At 37.4% G+C, this 20,955-nt stretch overlaps 1 protein-coding gene across 8 annotated transcripts in view; it reads right to left on the minus strand.

Annotated features, from left to right (window-relative positions):
* The window catches only part of Ppp3cb (protein phosphatase 3 catalytic subunit beta), a 58,402-nt gene that overhangs the window by 16,322 nt on the left and 21,125 nt on the right, over window positions 1–20,955 (minus strand). For 7 of the 8 annotated variants that reach the window (XR_011371527.1, XM_070020573.1, XM_070020568.1 and 4 more), the window contains exons 5-10: window positions 17,118–17,263; window positions 16,277–16,416; window positions 16,090–16,167; window positions 15,890–15,984; window positions 12,039–12,164; window positions 4,947–5,024 (exon numbers count right to left, since the gene is read on the minus strand). Coding sequence is in view for 7 of the 8 variants with exons in the window: in XM_070020573.1 (XP_069876674.1) it covers window positions 4,947–5,024; window positions 12,039–12,164; window positions 15,890–15,984; window positions 16,090–16,167; window positions 16,277–16,416; window positions 17,118–17,263 (663 nt within the window). In the remaining variant the exon portion in view is untranslated. The remainder of the gene's footprint in view (window positions 1–4,946; window positions 5,025–12,038; window positions 12,165–15,889; window positions 15,985–16,089; window positions 16,168–16,276; window positions 16,417–17,117; window positions 17,264–20,955) is intronic. The other variant, XM_070020569.1, reaches the window with a different exon arrangement.

Genomic DNA, 20,955 nt, shown 5'->3' on the forward strand with positions numbered 1-20,955 from the left:
GCCAAGCTATGTGGGAGGCTGAGAGTGGAAGGATTGTGGTAATAGGCCAGCCCAGGCAGAAAGTCTGTGAGATTCTGTCTCCACAGAAAGGAAGCTGAACACAGTGGTATGGAAGCACAAAGTAGGTAGACTGAGGCTCAGACTGGCAGCAAGTGAGACTCTCTCAAAAATAAAAATAACCAGTAAAAAACAGGGCTAAAGGCATGGCTCAGTGATATTACATCAGTCTAGCAAGAGTAAGGCCCTAAGTTCAAAATACCAAGAGAAAAGAAAAGAAAAGGGGAGGGGAGGGGAGGGGAGGCGGGGAAGGGGAGAGGAAGGGAGGGATGGAGGAAGAAAGGAAGAAGAAAGAAAGAAAGAAAGAAAGAAAGAAAGAAAGAAAGAAAGAAAGAAAGAAAAAAAAAGAAAGAAAGAAAGAAAGAAAGAAAGAAAGAAAGAAAGAAAGAAAGAAAGAAAGAAGAAAGGAGAAAGAAATCAGTTGAAATAGTAATAGGAATATAAAATTGAATAGAATATTGAAATATTAATTTAACTTGATAATAACAGATTTTTTTTTCAAAATCAAAACCCTGAATCCTAAATAGAATAATTGCAACAATAATTTACAGAAAATGAATTGAAGTAGGGACAGGGAAACTTTTTCCTACCAAGGGCCATTTGGATATTTATAATGCCATTTTTGAGCCATACAAAATTATCAATACAGGAAACTATGGAGAAGTATAGATGTCTACTGCATCATATACCAAATGCCTTTTCAGGCCTCAACAAGGATATTGAACATTATTTAGAGCAAGAAATCTTTGATTTGAAAAGCTAAATATTTAATTTCTTAAATTTAGACACAGAATTAACAATACTAATTGAAATGCTTACAGGTATTTTACAGATGTGATAAATTACAAAATTACCCAAAAATATTATTTTACTTATCACTATCTCAATTATTATTTTCCTTAATACTTACAACATTACAAAACAGGTATTATTACCCTCAATTTTAAGATAAGGGAAACTGAGTCCCGAAAGGTAATTTGTCTGAAGCTACAGAATCATCAGAATTAGATTAGAATTAGAATCCAAGCTTACACTTATTCTTTACCCCCATCAGGCCCCCCTAAATATAGCACTATAACGAGGAAAAGAAAATAATTTTACTTAAATCTACATTTGATAAAATACTTAAAATAAAAAACATCCACACAAACATCGAGAGAATAAAAAGAAATATTACCCATCAAATCTTATTAGTAAAACCAAAAATCAATCGATATAAATGTACTATGTCAGTTATTCACAAAGTTTAAGAGTAAATGTACAGTTCTACATGTTAACAGAGGTAATAAAAACTTCCTGTACATAGTTACTCTGTACTTTCAACAAATGGGTTTACAAGTGTTTTAAAAAAATGAAACTTGTAAATGTAGCATTGGTACTCACTAGACACTATGTTGAAAATAAACTATACGCCAGGCACCAGTGGCTCATGCCTGTAATCCTAGCGACTCAGGAGGCTGAGACCTGAAGATTGCGGTTCAAAGCCAGCCAGGGCAAGAAAGTTCCCATGAGACTCTTATCTCTAATTAATCACTCAAAAAAACAGAAGTGGTGCTGTGGCTCAAGTGGTAGAGCCCTAGCCTTAAAGCAGAGAGTGGCACAGGGACAGCATCCAGGCCCTGAGGTTCAAGCTCTACAACCAACAACCAAAAAAAAAAAGAAAAAGAAAGAAAGAAGGAAAGAAGAAAAGAAAGAAAGAAGGAGAAGGTGAAGGAGAAGAGGAGGAGGAGGAGGAGGAGGAAGAGAAAGAGAAAAAAAATGAACTATATAACCTGTGGGTGGGGATGGGAGGGAAAACCTGGGAGAGAGCAAGGGAAGGTGGTGACACTGTCCAAGAAGAAATATACTCATTAACTGATTTATGTAACTGTAATCCCTCAATATATCGCCTTTATAACAATAAATTTTTTTTTTTTTTTTGTCGGCCGTGGGGCTTGAACTCTGGGCCTGGGCGCTGTCCTTCAGCTCTTCAGCTCAAGGCAAGCGCTCTACCAACAATAAAAAATTTTTAAAAATCAAACTTCTTAGGTGAAGAAATGTCTACAATTTTTAGTCTATTAGTGAATTCATTAAAATGGATAGTTTACATAGTTGGAAAAACAGTCATTTTCTTCTTAGCATTGTTACAAATCAAAGACATGTAACTTTAATCAACTCTAATTACTATATAGTCACCAAGCAAAGGAAGTAAATATAATCAAAATTCAATGTGGTGGGACTGTAAAGAAATATATGGATTCATTGCTGGAGGTACTTCATATTTGTCCCAGTTCTTCTAAAATACAATTTGGTAGTTCACAATTAAAATAATTAAGCTAATGGCTGGGAAGGTGACTCAGTGGTAGAATGTTTGCCTTACATGCATGAAGCCCTGGGTTTGATTCCTCAGTACCACATAAGCAAAAAGAAAAAAGCCAGAAGTGCTGTGGCTCAAGTGGTAGAGCGCTAGCCTTGAGCTGAAGAGCAGGGACAGCACCCAGGCCCAGAGTTCAGGCAACACGACCAACAAAAAAAATAAATACATGAAATAATGAAGCTAAAATCACACACACACACACAGAGACACACACACACACAGACACACACACACACAGACACACACACACAGGCACCACAACCAACAAAAAAAAAATACATGAAATAATGAAGCTAAAATCACACACACACACACACACACAACACACACACACACACACACACACACACGCACCATGACCAACAAAAAAAATAAATACATGAAATAATGAAGCTAAAATCCTACACACACACACACACACTTTTTTTTGGTCAGTCACGGGGCTTGAACTCGGGGCCCAAGCGCTGTCCCTGAGTGCTTTCATTCAGAGCTAGCATTCAGCCATAGCACCACTTTGGGGTTTCTGGGGGTTTATTCTTATCTCCAGGCAGCTTTGAACTGCATTCCTCAGCTCTCAGCCTCCTGAGTAGCTAAGGTTACAGACTTGAGCCACCAGTGCTCGGCTATCCTTCAAATTCTCCCCCCCCCCCCCCCCCCCAGTCAGTCCTGGGGCTTGAACTCTGGGCCTGGGTGCTGTCCCTGAGCCCTTCAGCTTTATCATTTTGAGCCACAGCACCACTTCCAGTTTTCTGGTGGTTAATTGGAGATAAGAAACTCATGGACTTTCCTGCCTGAGCTGGCTTTGAACTGTGATCTTCAGATCTCAGCCTCCTGAGTAGCTAGAATTACAGGTGTGAACTACTAGCACCCGGCTTTCTTTCATGTTCTTTTTTTTTTTTTTTTTGGTCGGTTGTTGGGCTTGAACTCTGGGCCTGGGCGCTGTCCCTCAGCTCTTCAGCTCAAGGCGAGCGCTCTACCACTTGAGCTACAGCGCCACTTCCGGTTTTCTGGTGGTTTATTGGAGATAGGAGTCTCACGGTCTCTCCTGCCCGGGCTGGCTTTGAACCCCGATCCTCAGATCTCAGCCTCCTGAGTAGCTAGGATTACAGGCGTGAGCCACCAGCGCCCGGCTCTTTCATGTTCTTTAAGTCTATAATTCTAAGAAATTTATTCCAAGAAGAAAACAAAAGTTATTGTACAAACATTTAGTGAATTCTAACTTATAATAATGATAATTTAAAATAATGTAATTGCTAAGCAAAGTAAGATTAAGAATGCATATTACAATATACTTAGAAATGTATTACTATCAAGGTGTGGTAGTGTGCATGTCATCCTAGCTACTTGAGAGGCCAAAGCAGGAGAAAGCTTAAACCCAGGATCTTGAGGCCATCCTGAGCAGTATAGAGATCTTGTCTCAAACAAATAGACAAAAAAGCATGAGAGAAGTCCTACATTTGGTCTCCATTGCCAGAAAGAAAAAGTTGGATATGGTGGAACATGCTTGTAATCCCAGTACTTGGAAAGTACTGGATGAATTCAAGGGAAGATAGCAAGACCTCGTTTCAAAGAGAAAAAAATAGAAATGAAAAGGAACAGCTATTAAATCTTAAATATGAATACCATATTTAACACATGAAAACATTTAAATACTAACTACAACTATAAAAAGTTTACTAGAACAAAGCTATGAGAATATGGAAAGAAATAAAGTTTTCAACTTTTTTTTTTTTTGATGCCTCAGGCTCTCACTCATGGCTGGCACTCTACCACTTGAGCCATATCTCCGAGCCAGGTTTTTTGCTGGTCAACTGGAGATGAAGTGTTCCAATTTAATTTCTACCTATGCTAGCTTCCAAATTTATCCTCAAGATCTCAACCTTTCTGAGTAGCTAGGATTATAGAATGATCCATCAGTACTCAGCACTCAAGTTTTAAATAACTAAACTAAAAAGTTTTAAATAAAAAATTTAAAACATAAAAAGGAATTTTATGTCTATGGTATTCCTGTATACCATAATATTAATTATGCACATAAACTTCTTGGCTTATATAATAAGCACCACATATAACTTCGTTTCTATGGAAAATATACTTTCAGAATCTCTAGCAAATAGTTCTTTAGAACACAATCACACTAAATTGAGAACAACTTACTTTCATATTTACAAGAAAATGAAAGCAACACTGGGAGTTCAAGAATGTTTGATGCACTAAGAATACTGCATTAAATGCTCTCTTCAAAAAGCAGTGTCCAAATTCATGAAGAACCACATTTTTTAAAGATCTTTCAGCTTTTTCTTTCTTCTGAATTTCTCCTTTCCCAAAACTCATCTTCTTTCCCATACAAATATAAAAATACCTGGAATTATTTAAAATACTACACAATATCTGAAAAGTGTGTCACTTATCAAATATCTTAGCTATCTGAAAGCGATGAGTATTGTTTTTTGCAAAATAGTATATACTTAGGCTGTGTAGTTAGAAACAACATTTCACAATTTAAAAAAAATAGTAAGATGAGTAATCATACCATCAAACTGGTCTTCACCTTCAGTCATTAGTTCATCATCAGAGCAAATACTCAGAACATTCACCAACATTTCTGTCACTATTCAAAAAGAAAAAGAACTTACATGTTAGCTTCACATATGCAACTGTCTATTTTTATGCATACCAATGATTCATACAAATAGTAAAATGATTGTTACCCCAAAATAAATACATCTGATAGCTAGCAGGAAAGATGGAATTAAAAGTTTAAAGACTTTTAAAATAAAATAATTCAATGGGTAACAAGTGTGAGAGAAAGGGATTCTTTTTTTTTTTTTTTTTTTGCCAGTCGTAGAGCTTGAACTCAGGAGCTGGGCACTGTCATTGAGTCTCTCTGTGCTCAAGGCTAGCGCTCCACCAGTTGAGCCTCAGTGCATTCCAGCTTTTTTTCTACTTCTATGATACTGAGGAATGGAACCCAGGGCTTCCTGAATGCTAGCCAAGCACTCTATGGCTAAGCCACATTCCCAGCCAAGAAAGGGATTCTTAAATGAAGTAAAATTTCAAGTCTCTCAGAAAAAAATCAAACTCTAGAGGTTAAGAACAGAAAAATAATTTATCTGAATATTCATGTTTTAGATCTTCATTCATGAAGATCTAAATGAAGATCTAAATTCTAGATTCTTCATTCATTCTTTAATAAGAATAAGAAAATAATCACTAAATAGCTCATACATTTAAAAAAAAAAAAGTCCCAGGAACTCAGTCTTTTAAAACTGACTCCAGTAATTTCCTTAAAACTGAAATTTAAATATTACTCATGACTATTTAACAAGCTGAACCCATGACTCTTTCTTACATCTAATCTTCCTTTCCCTTTTTCCTTGGTTTTCCAGATTCTACTCTACTGGTTTTCCTACCCTTTAGAACTCTCCCTCCTTAAATGTTTTTAAGATTTTCTCTATAGTCTTATTCTTTTCATGTGTTCAATTTTTCATGTCAAGTTTGGTCATTATTACAGTTATAGTATCAAGTATTGTTTCTGGAGATGATTCACAAATTTAGACTCTGCATTTATTTACTGGTTTTACTGCCAACTGTTTTAAAACACTAATGTAAGTTGTCTGTATTCTTTGCTAGAATTAAAACTTCAAGCCTGGTGGGGCGGCTCATACTTATAAGCCTAGTTACTCAGGCAGCTCAGATTTGAGAATTGTGGTTCAAAGCCAGATCCGGTAGGAATCCAGTGGGACTTTAATCTCTAATTAACCATCAAAAAGCCAAAAGTAGAAGTATGGCTCAAGCCAGGGTGCCCGGCTACAAATTTCAATTAAATAAAAATTCCTATTGACTGATAGCCTCTGGATGGCCTAATGGTACCTAGGAATGAACACATACAAAAAGTATTAATAGTCGGGCGCCAGTGGCTCACACCTGTAATCCTAGCTACTTGGGAGCCTAAGATCTGAGGATCGCAGTTCAAAGCCAGCCCCAGGCAAGAAAGTCGTTGAGGCTCTTATCTCCAATAAACCACCAGAAAACCAGAAGTGGCGCTGTCGCTCAAGTGTTAGAGCTCAGGGACAGTGCACAGGCCCAGAGTTCAAGCCCATGATCAACAACAACAAAAAAAATATTAATAGATTTTTTTCAGAGGCCAGGTGACAGAAAATGACTAAGGGACACTTTGTCTTTTACCCATCTACTCTAAACACACACGAAAGCATTAAGAGACATCTTTTCTTTTCCTTGTCTTGCCTTTAAAATGGGTAACAAACCCCCTATGGTGTACATTCATTCCACTGGGGTACATACTGAGACACTGGGATTCATTGGATACTGTCTCTGAAGAAAAAAATGCCTGACAGATATACTCCTTGGTTGTATCCCTTTATGGCACTTACAAACTGCCAGATCAAAAAGTCTGGCTTCTGGCTGGGAATATGGCTTAGTGGTAGAGTGCTTGCCTAGCATGCATGAAGCCTTGAGTTTGATTCCTCAGTACCACATAAACAGAAAAAGCCAGAAGTGGCACTGTGGCTCAAGTGATAGAGTACTAGCCCAGACCCTGAGTTCAAGTCCCAGGACTGGGAAAAAAAAAAAAAAAAGGTCTGGCCTCCAGACAATAATTTTACTTTATCTTTTCTATCATAATGCCTCTAAATTAGCAAGCCCCTTATATCCAGGTCTTCTTGTCTCTCTTGAAGGATCTGGAACTGCAGAAGGAATGTCAGATGTGTCTGACCTGTTCAGAAAATTCTAAATAATGTCCAACTCTCTTTTGTTCCACTTTGTTGCTCTCGACAGTCCCTTGGTTTTTCTCCCTCTAGCACCAGCAATGTGGTTTTTCACCCTTTCAGACAAGCCTGCCTATCGCTAATCAAAATGTGGCTCATGATCTGTTTCTACAGAGATGTTTTCCAGGTCTAAGTCTCCGAAAAGGTTAATGGATCCTTTCTTGTCTTCTGTGGAATTAAAACTCTTCTCTGCTTTTTCATATTCTGCACTACTTCTGTTCTAACTCTGTGGATAAACTTTGCTATTCTATGCTCTGAAAAAGTTTTTGCTTGAGAAATATATAAAAGATGGAACTAATGTGATTAAGTTGACTGTAATTTAAAAGGTTACCTAAATGTTTTTCTAAGGTCAAGATTTAATACATTGATAAAATTAACACCCAATTCTCTGTCTATAACAATAGAACTGTCCTAAGGATCTATTCTTAGTAATATTTCCAAGAAACTGGCTTAAAGAAAATATTTATTTAAGTGATTACTACGTTAGTTTTATTTATGAAACTAAATGCTAAGTCAAAGTTTATTTAACTGTCTCTATGTCAAGGTCTTTTAAAAACCTACCTTATAACTATAACTAAGTATATACAACAGCAGTGACACTAATTGTTGCTGGTTCTTTTGTAAATTTGATGTATTTCTCTTCCCCAAGTATGTTGTCTTCTAAGATACAAAGCTGAGGAAGATACTATACCAAATAGTTGCCTTCTAAATTAATGATACCAGCCCATTACAGGCTCACATTCATGTGTTTATAGTTGTAATGAGTCCATAGTTTTAATTAGGAAAGCATAGCGGTCCTAACAATACTGTCCATCTTAAATCAGTACCTTAAAATGGTAAGTGCAATGGAAATAACTAGACTTTAATCAAATTGCTGTATGAAAAATTTTACCATGGTCTTTCTAAGTCTTTTATCATTGCAGATTTGACCCTCTCCTGGAACATTAGCAATCAGGCCCCAAGAAGATGGCTCTTTAAGTACTTACTTATCAAATTTAGTTAGCTTTTTAGAATTAATGGAGCTATTTCTTAGAAGCTATTTCTACTAATCTCCTGTTGGGTTTAACTGGAAGGGTTTAACTGGAAGACTGTTACCTGATCTATCACCTCCTTCCAACATAGGATCAGATCAACTGGACTGTCTTATTCCAGCAAAGAAGAGACCTACTAGGATAAAGCTATGCTGGTGACAAGGGATCACACACAGTTGGACAAAACTGTTCAACTAAGAGTGGATAGTATCAGATACCAAATGGCACCACTTGTGCTCACCCTTTCAAAAGTAACTAAAGCCAAGAGGCTGCAGGAAATAGTTCATAACATGATCACCATAACCTGATTACCATGTCTGTCTACAGTTCAACTGAACAGTGACTCACACTCTTGACTTTCTTTCATCTGCTACTTCCACAGATCCAGGAAAAACCCCAGATGTTCCTCCAAGTTTGTTTCCTCGTTCCAACCTATAAAACTATAAGTGATATAGCTTAAGGACTAATTACTAAATTCTAAGGTAAAGATGAGGAGACAGGAATTATTTCAAACCATATGTCCCTTGATATCCTAAATATAACACAAGGCCAGATGTGTGTACTGTTTATTAACTTCTATGTTCATATTCCATCCAGACAATTTAGCCAACGTAGCTGAACTTAGATCAGTGTAGCCCAGCCTAATGACTCTGTTGTAATCTTCTAAGTCCCTTACTCTCAGGGTCCTCTGGATTCAAATGGTGGAAACCAACCCCCCTCTCCCCAGCCCTCCTATTCCCACTCCCCGTGTCTGCCCTGGGCCATGCAGGCCCTGTGCAGATACCTTCCTACCCCTTGGCTACATTTCTGTCCAGTATCTGTGTTACTTAGGTAACAGGCAACTCTGGAAAGTCACTTCCCCCTCCTGTTAGGTCTCATTCTGGGCTGTCCAACCATAGGAGGGTCCTAGGCCACATCATATCCAGTATGGCCACATCTCTCCCCCACCTGGCCACACCTCTTCCTGTCCCTAGCCTAGATAAGTCCTGGGACCAGGATGGGTTTTTGGCCAAGCCTCTCCAACAAGCACAGCATCAGGGGCAGCAGTTCGATAAATAAATTGCCTTTCCTGCCTGAATACTATGTGGTGTTCTCTTTATCAGCTACCTAATGAAACCTACCTATTAAATATACCTTACACCCTCCCCCGACCCCCCCAAAAAAACCCCAGTGTTTTTAGTATTGTTGTCTGGTTACAATTATCTGTGGGAATCTTAAGTCTGTGGCTGTTTTTACTGCTGTTTTGTGTCAGTCCCAACCTGTTCTGTATTTCTACAACATAGTTCCTCTTCTTTAAAAACTATAACTGATATGAGCTCCAAAAGTTATGTTCCCTCAATAAGAGCTCCAAGGATTATCCAGGTACTAGGATCTCAGCTATTCTTGTTGACCCAGGTCAAACCAAGGCAAGAATCCTGATCTTTGCCTATGGCCCACACTAATAGGAAGTAGTAAAAGACCTTGACTTCCCATTTTCTTTTTTTTTTTTTTTTCCAGTCGTGGGGCCTGAACTCTGGGCCTGGGCGCTGTCCCTCAGCTCTTCAGCTCAAGGCTAGCACTCTACCACTTGAGCCACAGCGCCACTTCCAGCTTTTTTCTTTTTGCTTATATGGTGCTGAGGAATTGAACCCAGGGCCTCAGGCTTGCAAGGCAAGCGCTCTACCACTGAGCCACCTTCCCAGCCCTTGACTTCCCATTTTCTAAAAGATTTTAGAGTCTTAATCATTTGAGGCCGCAAAGATAGGTAGCAGTAAGCCGGAAGCAATGGGAAATGCAAGGAAACCTAAAATGAACGATAAGATTACAAGTTCTCTGAAAGAAATCATTATAAACTTTTCAATTTATATGAGGAACTTATAGGGCCACCAGAATCATAAAATTTCTTAAGAGGTTTTTTTGAGTACTCCACCACCTAAGGATTAACCACAGGATTCATTCCAGACTGAAATGGGTCAACAAATAGTTCTTAACTTACCTACTCAGGCCAGTAAAACCATGCCTCAGAGGTCAAATGTAATTTAGTAAACCTCTTCCACCCTTGGGACAGTGACTTGCCCAGTACGCTGGACCAATAAGCTTCTGATATTTTTTTTTTCTGCAGTCACATTGTAGCCATCTTAGAATCCAAGAAGGGGAGGACCACCTACCTACCAGGTGTCAAGACCCTACTAGACTAATCCTGAAACAATGACTATAAGACTTATCTGATGCCACCACTGATTCTACACGTAATTTGGGACTGTTAACTATGAATAACTTCTCACACCCTGCCCTATTCCTCCCTGTTTAAACTATAGGCAACATAATTTCTTTTTCTGCCACATTTTTTTCCCAATAAATTTTCCTATCACTTAAAAACACATTTAAGCATGGCACTGGTGGCTCACACCTGTAATCCTAGTTACTCAGGAGACTGAGATCTGACTATCATGGTTCAAAGCCAGCCTGGGCAAGAAAGTCAGTGAGACTTATCTCCAATAAATCTCCAGAAAACTGGAAGTGGTGCTAGAGCACTTGCCTTGAGCTGAAGAGCTCAAGGACAGCACCCTGACCCAAAGTTTTAGCTGCATGACTGACGACAAAACAAACAAACAAACAACAAAAAAAAACCATTCAATTAGGTATAATGAAACATTCCCTTATGTGAAAGAATCAAAGAGAATCTATAAAATGTCCATTTTCCTCTTTATGCCTCTTGTGCCCACCTTCTGCCCTCCCAATATTACATTAAAATAGTTCACTTGCAGTCTAGAGAGTAAACAAGATGAATTCTTAACTCTTTAGCCTGATGATGCTATGACTGAACAATTTCTCATATACCAAAGATAGAAGGTAGTAAGTGAAATGCATCCCTTATACTAAGCCCTTAACTGGCCCATTTCTCAAATGCTTAAAGCTAGTAATTCTATCTTCATATTAACTTGAGACTTAGTGAGTAAATGAAAAAGGTAGAAGACAGTCTGCAGAAAAACTATTTAACATACAGCTTAAGTATTTATTTGAAATTTTGGATCCAAAAATTGTCTTGGCAGAAGTGACATATTATACAGAAAGGAACATTGTGTAACATGGAAGAGGCATAAAAAAACACAGGGAGGATACAGAACAAGATGTTTTACGATAATGTCTGAACTCTCATGCTATTTGCCATATACAAAATCTGAGGCATTGCCTCATGAAAAAATTAACACTAAGATGGAAAAGAAGAATGGGATATTAAAGAAAACCCTAAAAACTCTATAGAACTTGAAAGAAAAAAACAAACATTTTAAAATAGGATTTATTTTCTCTTTAAAAACCTTGTATATTGTTTATATTCTCTATTATCAGACCATTACTTCTACAATTTTATAAATATTTTTAATATAAGAAAAGGAATGTTAGATTTGAACTTGGATGTCTCTATGCCTCTTAGAAAAAAGTACTATAAAATGACTACTACTGCCAACCTAAGGGTTATTTCATTTTTCTATAAATTGCTTTGGCATCCTACAAACAGTGCAGAAGGTCTGTTCAGCAAAGCTATCCCTTCATAAAAAAATATTTAAGCTAAAGACAAAAACAAATAAAATTCAACAGCTGAAGACATCAAGTTATTTAAGTCTTCTCCCAGCCCCCCAGACACACTTACATGGGGGCTGTAAACAGCTAACTAAAATATCTTTGAGGCTCTCATATCCACACCCACAGACACAGAGTTATAACCACAGTAAAACCAGACTTAAGCTTTCTTCAGCCAGTATATGCTTGTGATAGTAAACTGGAGTAAATATAACAGTAATAAAATGTTTTTTTAAAAAATCATACCTTTTTCTCCAACAAATGGTAAAGACCATGTGAAGACATCCATAAAATTGGGTAACCAGTAAGGATGTGGAGAACAGTTAAACTGTCGAATATTCATCACATTATTTTCATACTTTAATACAGCAGCTGGAAGATAAGTTGAATGTCAATGTAACAGTTTGTCATTAGCCTGGAAAGTATATAATACATAAAAGCAGAAAAATAGCTTATTAAAAGGGAAGGAGATAAAGGATAAGTAGAATCTGGGTTGGTAAAGGAGATAGCAACTAAATTTTTGCTGTAACAAATTTATTGTTGGTTTAAAAGTTTTATGTACAATAGTCAGATATTTGCACTAAAAATAAAATTTCAAAATGGTTGTTTTACTTTATAATTCAATAATGAACATGCATTTTTACTAAATCCAAAATTTTAGAAACTCAATTCTTTGGGAAACACAGAATGACAATGAGCAATTTTCTAGGTTTTTTGTGTCAGCTGAAGAAATAAAGAGGATCTCTTTAGCTGCAGACAATAACCTGACAAAGACAGTCTGAATGAAAATGAGGCAAGCAAAGAAGTCAAGAACCCTTATTTAAAACAATTATGTGTATATCAATGTATTTATTTTATTTAGTATAGAAAATCAGGTGAATTTGAAATATTTTACTCTAGAGAAGAAATTCTAGGGGCTGGGAAGGTGGCTCAGTGGTAGAGCGCTTGCCTTGCATGCCTGAGGCCCTGGGTTCCATTCCTCAGCACCACATAAGCAAAAAAGAAAAAAGCCGGAAGTGGCACTGTGGCTCAGGTGGTAGAGTGCTAGCCTTGAGCTGAAGAGCTGAGGGACAGCACCAGGCCCAGAGTTCAGGCCCCACGACCAAACCGCCCCTCTACCAAAAAAAAAAAAAAAAGAAAAGAAAAGAAAAAAAAGAAATTCTATTAGAATATCAGAAAAGAAAATATAACTATATAATCCAATTTTAAGTATTTTCCTAATGTTTCTTCCCCCCTTCACCCCCACTTCCAGTTCTGGGGCTTGAACTCAGGCTGGGAAGGTGGCTCAGTGGCAGAATGTTTGCCTCGCATGCATGAGGCCTTGGGCTCAATTCCTCAGTACCACATATCAGAAAAAGCCAGAAGTGGCTCTGTGGCTCAAGTGGTAGAGCACTAATCTTGATCTGAAGAGCTAAGGGATAACGCCCAGGACCAGAGTTCAAGCCCCACGACTGACAAAAAAAAAAGAGAGAGAGAGAGAATGAAGGTGACATCTGGGGCTTGAACTTGGCCTGGGCACTGTCCCTGAGCTTCTTTTGCTCAAGGCTAACAATCTACCACTTGCGCCACAGTGTCTCTTCTGGTCTTTTCTGTTTATGTAGTTCTAAGGAATTGAACCCAGGGATTCATGCATGTTAGGCAAGCACTTTACCACTAAGCCACATTCCCAGCCCCTAATGTTTCAAAATATTGATATAACTAATATCTTATATTAACCTACCCCGATTTTAGTCCCTGGTTATATTACTTTATTGGACATAATATTATAAAACTACATTCTAATAGAAACTACAGTATGTACTAGCTATGTATGAACAATTATTTAGCAATCTGTTTCTCATTAATAAAATGGAACCAAGATGTCCACCTTGCCTACTTCAAAAGTTTGGTTTAAGATCAGAGAATGTACTTCACATGAAACTATATAAACATATGAAATGCTTTGTAAAAATAGTAATTATATGGTTACTTTTATTCATTTTAATAAAAAGTGCTTAAATGTAGATTTTAAACTTCAAGATTTGTAATTGTGGTTAATACGGAACAAAAAAAATCCTACTGCAGGCTGAGAAAGCGGCTCAGTGGTAGAGCGCTTGCCTTGCTTGCCTGAGGCCCCGGGTTCGAATCCTCAGCACCACATAAGCAAAAAGAAAAAAGCCAGAAGTGGCGCTATAGCTCAAGTGGTAGAGCGCTAGCCTTGAGCTGAAGAGCTGAGGGACAGTGCACAGGCCCAGAGTTCAGGCCCCACGACCAGACCCCCCCCAAAAAAATCCTACTGCATATTACTATTCACTAACTTAATAGGTGTATTTTGTTTTCCTTATGAAATGTATATGTAAACTAAAAAGATTTTAAGTTCACCTCAAAAATGGTCGATACCAGTATTTCAAGACCTTATTTAGAGGAGAAAAGAGACAGAAAAATCTAGAAAATTGCTTTATGGATAGGAATGAAACATTACAAATATGTCCATACTTGTAAACATTCAAATTACTAACACTATATATAGATTTAGAATTACTGAGAGACATTTGTTTTTGACAAGACAGTTTCAGTGATGTTTCATTTTCAAAGATTAAAAAACTTGATTCTTAGCCTCCTGAGTTAATTAACAAAGGATAACTAGTAAGGTAGTAATTCAACTGGGCACTGAACACTAGTACATTTAATAGTGACAAAGGAAAGTTACAGTTGAGGAATTAAGAGCACTGGCAGAAAATTAAATGTAGTATTTGGATCTTGTTCTTAACAATGGAGTTAAAACTTAGATATATTTCTCTTTAAAAAGGAAGCCACACTTCATTAGCTATCTGTAATATAAGTTCTTATAGAACATTCTATATCACTTGCTACTGTTGGATCTTAGGCAAATATTTTTACCTTTAACTACCATCCCATCATCTAAAAAACCTGTTCTGCTCCTCTTTCAAACTTACATCATGTCCCACATTTAGCAATGACCTCATTCTCTTTCTAAATGTACTTTTTAAAGTCTTTAACGTTCTGTTCTTTTCCTCCTGGCTGACTCTGGAGCTATGAAATAGTCAACTGAATTCCAGACATGTCAAAATGGAATAGAAGCTGGCCTCCTTAATTTCCTCTGAAGATGTGAACTATGTAAACTCAATCTCATCTCCAATGTCCTGGGCACATACTTAACTAGGCAAAGACTGTGTGGCATTATCTGTCAATAAGTTATACTCAAAATAAAATGAAATTTAATGTTTATACACAAATTAAATTTGGAGAAAAGGAGAGGAAATAGAAGACAAAGGAACAGAAAGTAAAGAAAATATATATGAGAAAAAGGAGAAAAGAAACAAAGATGAGAGAACCTAAAGGGAAATCAGAGTAGATTAATTACAGCTCAAATATAAATCTTCATGGGCAGTGATAAGACTGTGAGATAAAAGTAGAAAATATGAAAGAGAAGCTACATCAGTCAACACAAAACAAGCAACATAAAATAAACAAGTAGGTTTACAAATAAAATAGTCAAAGCAGCAACAGCTATATATAATCAAGAAAACATTCTCTTGGTTATAAGGAGAAAGATGTAAGAAAGGGGAGCTTAAGAAAATCATGTTTGGTTTTGCTTAACTCAGAGCATTTTTGACAAAACAGCTTTCACGAGTGACAAGTTGTGGAATGGTTACATACGACTTAGTTTCACATTTTGGATTTTTTTTTTTTTTTTTTGGTTGGTTGTGGGGCTTGAACTCTAGGCCTGGGCCCTATCCTTGAGCTCTTCAGCTCAAGGCGAGTACTCTACCATTTGAGTCACAACACCACTTCCGGTTTTCTGGTGGTTAACTGGAGATAAGAGTCTCATGACTTTCTTGCCCGGGCTGGCTTTGAACCATGATCCTCAAATCTCAGCCTCCTGAGTAGCTAGGATTACAGGCGTGAGCCACTGGCGCCTAGCTACACCATTTGGATTTTTATTTCTTGTTTTCTCCCCTCCCTTATATCTTGTAAGGTTTTTTGTTTGTTTTAAAGTAAGATTTGTATAGTTTCAAACAATGCCCTTTTTCTATTTTTTAAAGTAAATTAAAATGCTAAGTTGTTTAACATTTTTTTTATCAACAACATCTTACCTTTATTATTGTAGACATCTAAGTAATTAGGTGCCGAAAAAATTGTTATTAATGAAGGGAACCCTGTAGTTTGACTTTTTCTGTACATTCTATAGCTGCAAAACAAATAGCTTAATATGCATCGTAAAGCATCAATCATGGTTACTAAGTTTGATTTGTATTAAAGGTGTTAATTTGGGTCAGGGAAACAGAATTCTTACCCTGCATCTTGAGCTTCATGAGCTCTAATAATCGATAACAAATTATTGTTTTGCAAAAATTCACACACTGCTGGATAGCTGTAAGGGGAAAAAAAGTACATTAAGTAAAACAATGTGTTTTGATGTATGGAGCATATATTATTTTCAGATACCTAAAATATGATTCATCTTGGCTATTTTTCCTTACTTATAAAAATAAGAACATCCTCGAACTGTATTGTGACTAAAATGTTCTTGTGATTTTTCATTTCCAAAATCTTCAGAAGGATCGGACCATAACAAGTCACACATTGGTCCAAATGCAGGTGGCTCTTTGAATCTATCTAACTGTGAAAGAAAGAAAGAAAGAAATGAATAGAAATCTCATCACCAAGTGAGGACAAAACATACAAAAGAAAGTGGCATCAACTTTAAAGTCTATACTACATTATTCTGAATGATTAGAAACTGTTTCCTTAAAATCAGCATCATATTTTTTTTCTATTTGCTGGTACTGGGGTTTTGAACTCAGGGCTTTGAACTTGCTAGGTAGATACTCAACTGCTGAGCCATGCCTTCAACTCTTTTTTTGTGACAGGGTCTAGCTTCCTGCCTAGACGTACCTTATTATCTGTCTATTTAAGCTTCCTGTTGTATAGCTCAGATAAAAGGCATGTTTGTACCTAAGCATGCCTACCTTCTTCCTTTAAGATATGAATCTCATGGACTGTTTTTGTCTAGGCTGGTCCAGAACCTAATCTTTTGTATAGCTAGGATGACAGGTGCATACCACTGTGACTAGCTATCAACTGGAAAGGGGGTCGAATGAACTTTCCTGCCCTGAATGGCCTCATGAGTCCTCCTGATCTCAGCTTCTCAAGTAGCTAGGATTATAGGCATGAGCACTTGGCACCTGATCAGCATATTAATTTTGACTGTTATCTAATCTTTCCACTGAAGATAAACTAACAAAATATAGTAAATAAAATTTAAAAATCAACAAAATATAGTAAATAAGAATCAACTCTGGAACTGAAATCTATACTCACTCTCCTAATATCATCCAGTGTGTGTATTTCTGGTGAAAGTCCACCATGAACACAAAGAAATTGTTGATTTAAAAGTGCAGCAAGGGGCAGGCTATCAAAAGCTTCCATACAAGCTTCATAGACTCTTTCTGAATATTTAATTTTACCTAGAAAAAGAAAAAATTACACCATTTCAAAATTATATTACTACATGATCATTCTTAAAATATAAATGCTAATGATAACATTTTATTTCTTATTCCCTCTTTTCCTTCATAATTAATAATTCTCTTTTCTAATAATGAGTTTGGGGCAGTTATAATTTCAATTATAAAAGGTAAATCTAAAAAAAAAAAGGTAAATCTTCTAAATTGACTATTAAAACCAAAACAAGAAAACTGGAAGCAGAAAACACAAATTGAATGGATGAAAGAATAACTAAAAAAGGAGCAAGAAGGAATTAATGGCATGAGGAAACTTTTCTGCAGCTTGAATAAGGTGGTAGGCAATGCTATTCATTTGTTAAAACTCACAGAATTGCCAGTGGTTCATGTCTATAAATCCTACCTACTCAGGAAGCTGAGATCTGACAATTGCAATTCAAAGCCAAGCCCTAGGCAGGAAGTTCATAAGACTCTTATGTCTAACTAGTCATCAAAAAAGCCAGAAGTGGAGCTGTGGCTCAAGTGGTAGAGTACAAGCCTTGACCAAAAACCTCTGAGTCAAACCCTGGGACACAAGGGCTTGAGGGGGTGGAGGTTGTGGGGGAAGGGGACAAAAAAAGAAACTTCATGCAACTGAATAGTACAATAAAGAATTAATTTTGCCAAATATACATCTATTAAAGGGAACCAAGCCTCTTTTCCCTATAAGTATCAACAAAAACAATGTTACCAGTAATTATGGAGATAAAATATTAGCTCTCTATAAATTTATTTTGGATATGCCAATTTTTTTTTTGTCAGTCCTGGGGCTTGAATTTGGAGAATGGGCGCTGTCTCTGAGCTCTTACACTCAAGGCTTGTGCTCTCTCTACCACTACCACTTTGAGCCACAGTGCCATTCTAGTTTCTTGGTGGTTAACTGGAGATGAGAGTTTCATGGATTTTCCTGCCTGGGTTGGCTTTGAACTGTGATCCTCAGATTTCAGCCTCTTGAGTAGCTAGGATTATAGACGTGAGCTACCAGTGCCGGGCTCCAAAATAAATTTTGGATCATAAATAATTAAAAATAAATAGATCTATAATTAAGTATCTAAAAACAGTTTGACCCTTTACCATTACAGGCCAAATAAGGCAAAATTATAACTATAGTTAAGGCTAAAAGTTTAAATTTTTTTTTATTCTGAGTAAGTATTATTGCAGGAAGTCTATAACATCATAAAACAATTCCAGGTTCATCCATTTGAAGAAAATGAAAGAATCCTAGCTACTTAGGAGGCTAAGATCTGAGGAGGATCCCGCTGCACAATTAGCCTAGGCAGAAAAATCTTCAAGACTTTTATCTCCAATTAACCACCAAAAAGCTGGAAGCAGAGCTATGGCTCAAGTGGTAGAGCACCAGCAATGAGTAAAAAGGCCAAGAGAGAACATGAGAAAGGAAGTTCAAGTTCCAGTATTGGCTTTAAAAAAAAGGGCTGGGGGGAGGGAAAGGAGAGGAGAGGAAAGGAAAGTGAAGGGGAAAGGAATGGGAAAGGCAAGGCAAGGTAATAATACACATACATTTGAGGAGTTGAATGGTTCCTCTTACAAAAATGAATGCTTAAAATGGGCAATGAAGTAGAAAGCCAATACAGAAACACAAGAAAGAAAATAACTACCAAATCAAACCATCATTTAGTTTTAGGAGATAGGAACATACCTTTGTGTTCATTATACGTTTAAATTTCTGATATTTTATTTTAGGTATGATTTTTGGTGCATGGTTTGTTAATTATGAGATCGATAGAGAGAGAGAGAGAGAGAGAGAGAGAGAGAGAGAGAGAGAGAGAGAGAGAGAGAGAGAGAGAGAGAGAGAGAGAGGTTGCTTAGTTCCAATTTCCCCTCATTTATTTATCCTGCTTGTAGTACATAGCTTACCCACAGAGTGTTGTGACTAAGAACCCAGGTACAGCAGACACCAGTGGCTCACACCTGTAATCCTAGCTACTCAGAAGGCTGAGATCTTAGGATCAAGGTTCAAAGTCAGCCCAGGCAGGAAAGTCATGAGACTCTTATCTCCAATTAACTACCAGAAAACCGAAGTGGCTCAAGTGGTAGAGCACTAGCCTTGAGCAAAGCGCTCAGGGACAGCGCCAAGGTCCAGAGTTCAAGCCCCACAACCAAAAAAAAGAAAAAAAAAGATCTCTGTCTGTGTCTATAGCCAAAGTCTATAGGGAAAGTGAACACTGGGAAGGAGATGATAATTAGTTCAGAATCTTTTAGTTAGTAACATTTAAATATAAGAAAATCTCAGGCTGGGAATGTGGCTTAGTGGTGTTTGCCTAGCATGCATGAAGCCCTGGGTTTGATTCCTCAGTACCAAATAAACAGAAAAAGCCAAGCTGGGTGCCTGCCGGTAGCTCATGCCTGTAATCCTAGCTACTCAGGAGCCTGAGATCTGAGGATCACTGTTCAAAGCCAGCTCGGGCAGGAAAGTCCATGAGACTCTTATCTCCAATAAACTACTAGAAAACCGGAAGTGGCGCTGTGGCTCAAGTGGTAGAGCGCCGAGCGCAGGGACAGCGCCCAAGTCCAGAGTTCAAGCCCCACGACCGACCAAAAAAAAAAAAAAAAAAAAAAAAAAGCCAGAATTGGTTGGTGCTGTGTCTCAAGTGGTAGAGTGCTAGCCCTGAGCAAAAGAAATCCAGGGACAGTGCCTAGGCCCTGAGTTCAAGCCCCAGGACTGGCAAAAATAATAAGAGAAGAAAATCTCTATGTATCTAGCAACCAGAGGCTGTAAACTGACGGTTTGTTGACAGATCTAATCTTTAGTACTGTGGGCTTAATAAAATTTAATGTGATCACTTTTAGAACAAGCATGTACTTTTTCTTTTTGTCAGCTGTGGGGCTTGAACTCAGCGTAGGTGCTATCTCTGAGCTCTTTAGCTCAAGGTTAGTGCTCTACCACTTTGAGCCACAGTTCCACTTTGGGTTTTTGAGTGGTTAATTGGAGATAAGAGTCTCACAGGGACTTTTCTGCCTGGACTGGCTTAGAACCATGAATCTCAGATCTCAGCCTCCTGAGTAACTGAGATTACAAGCATGAGCCAACAGCATCCAACTAAGCATGTACTTTCTACAGGTTTAATCTTATTCACTGAGGTTAGATACCACATCTTTGAAGTTATACGAGCCTGCTGTAACAGCAACTTTACAATTACCCAAGCTATTTTTGTTTTTCACTTTCCTAAGTTTCTAGAAATAGTCTTCATTAGACTGTTTTCAGTCTTAATAACTGTGAAATTGTAGTTGACCTGTTTCAGTGGGTTCTTTCCATGGATTCAGCCAATCTCAGATAAAAGTATGCAGAAAAAAATCACTTCTATACTAAACTTGTGCAGATTTTACTTCCATTATTCCCTAAATAAAGCCGTACAATAATTATTCAGATAGTATTTATATCACATTAAGCATAATAGAGCTAGAGAAGTAGCTCAACAGATCACCTGCCTAACAAATGCAGGACTGTGACTTCAAACCTCACTATGGCCCTGAGAATAAACATATAAAAATGAGGAATTGGAGGCATGGCTCAGGTAGTAGAGTACCAGCCAAAAGTGTCAGATACTGAGTTTTGAGTCCTAGTCTCGGACAAAAATAAATAAATAAAATGAAGACTAGAAGTGACACATTCATAATTAGCAAGGACATATACCATA

This window comes from Dipodomys merriami, unplaced genomic scaffold (assembly GCF_024711535.1).
Source record: "Dipodomys merriami isolate MVZ:Mamm:240054 unplaced genomic scaffold, mDipMer1.0.p SCAF_14, whole genome shotgun sequence".
NCBI classification, from domain to species: Eukaryota; Metazoa; Chordata; class Mammalia; order Rodentia; family Heteromyidae; genus Dipodomys; species Dipodomys merriami.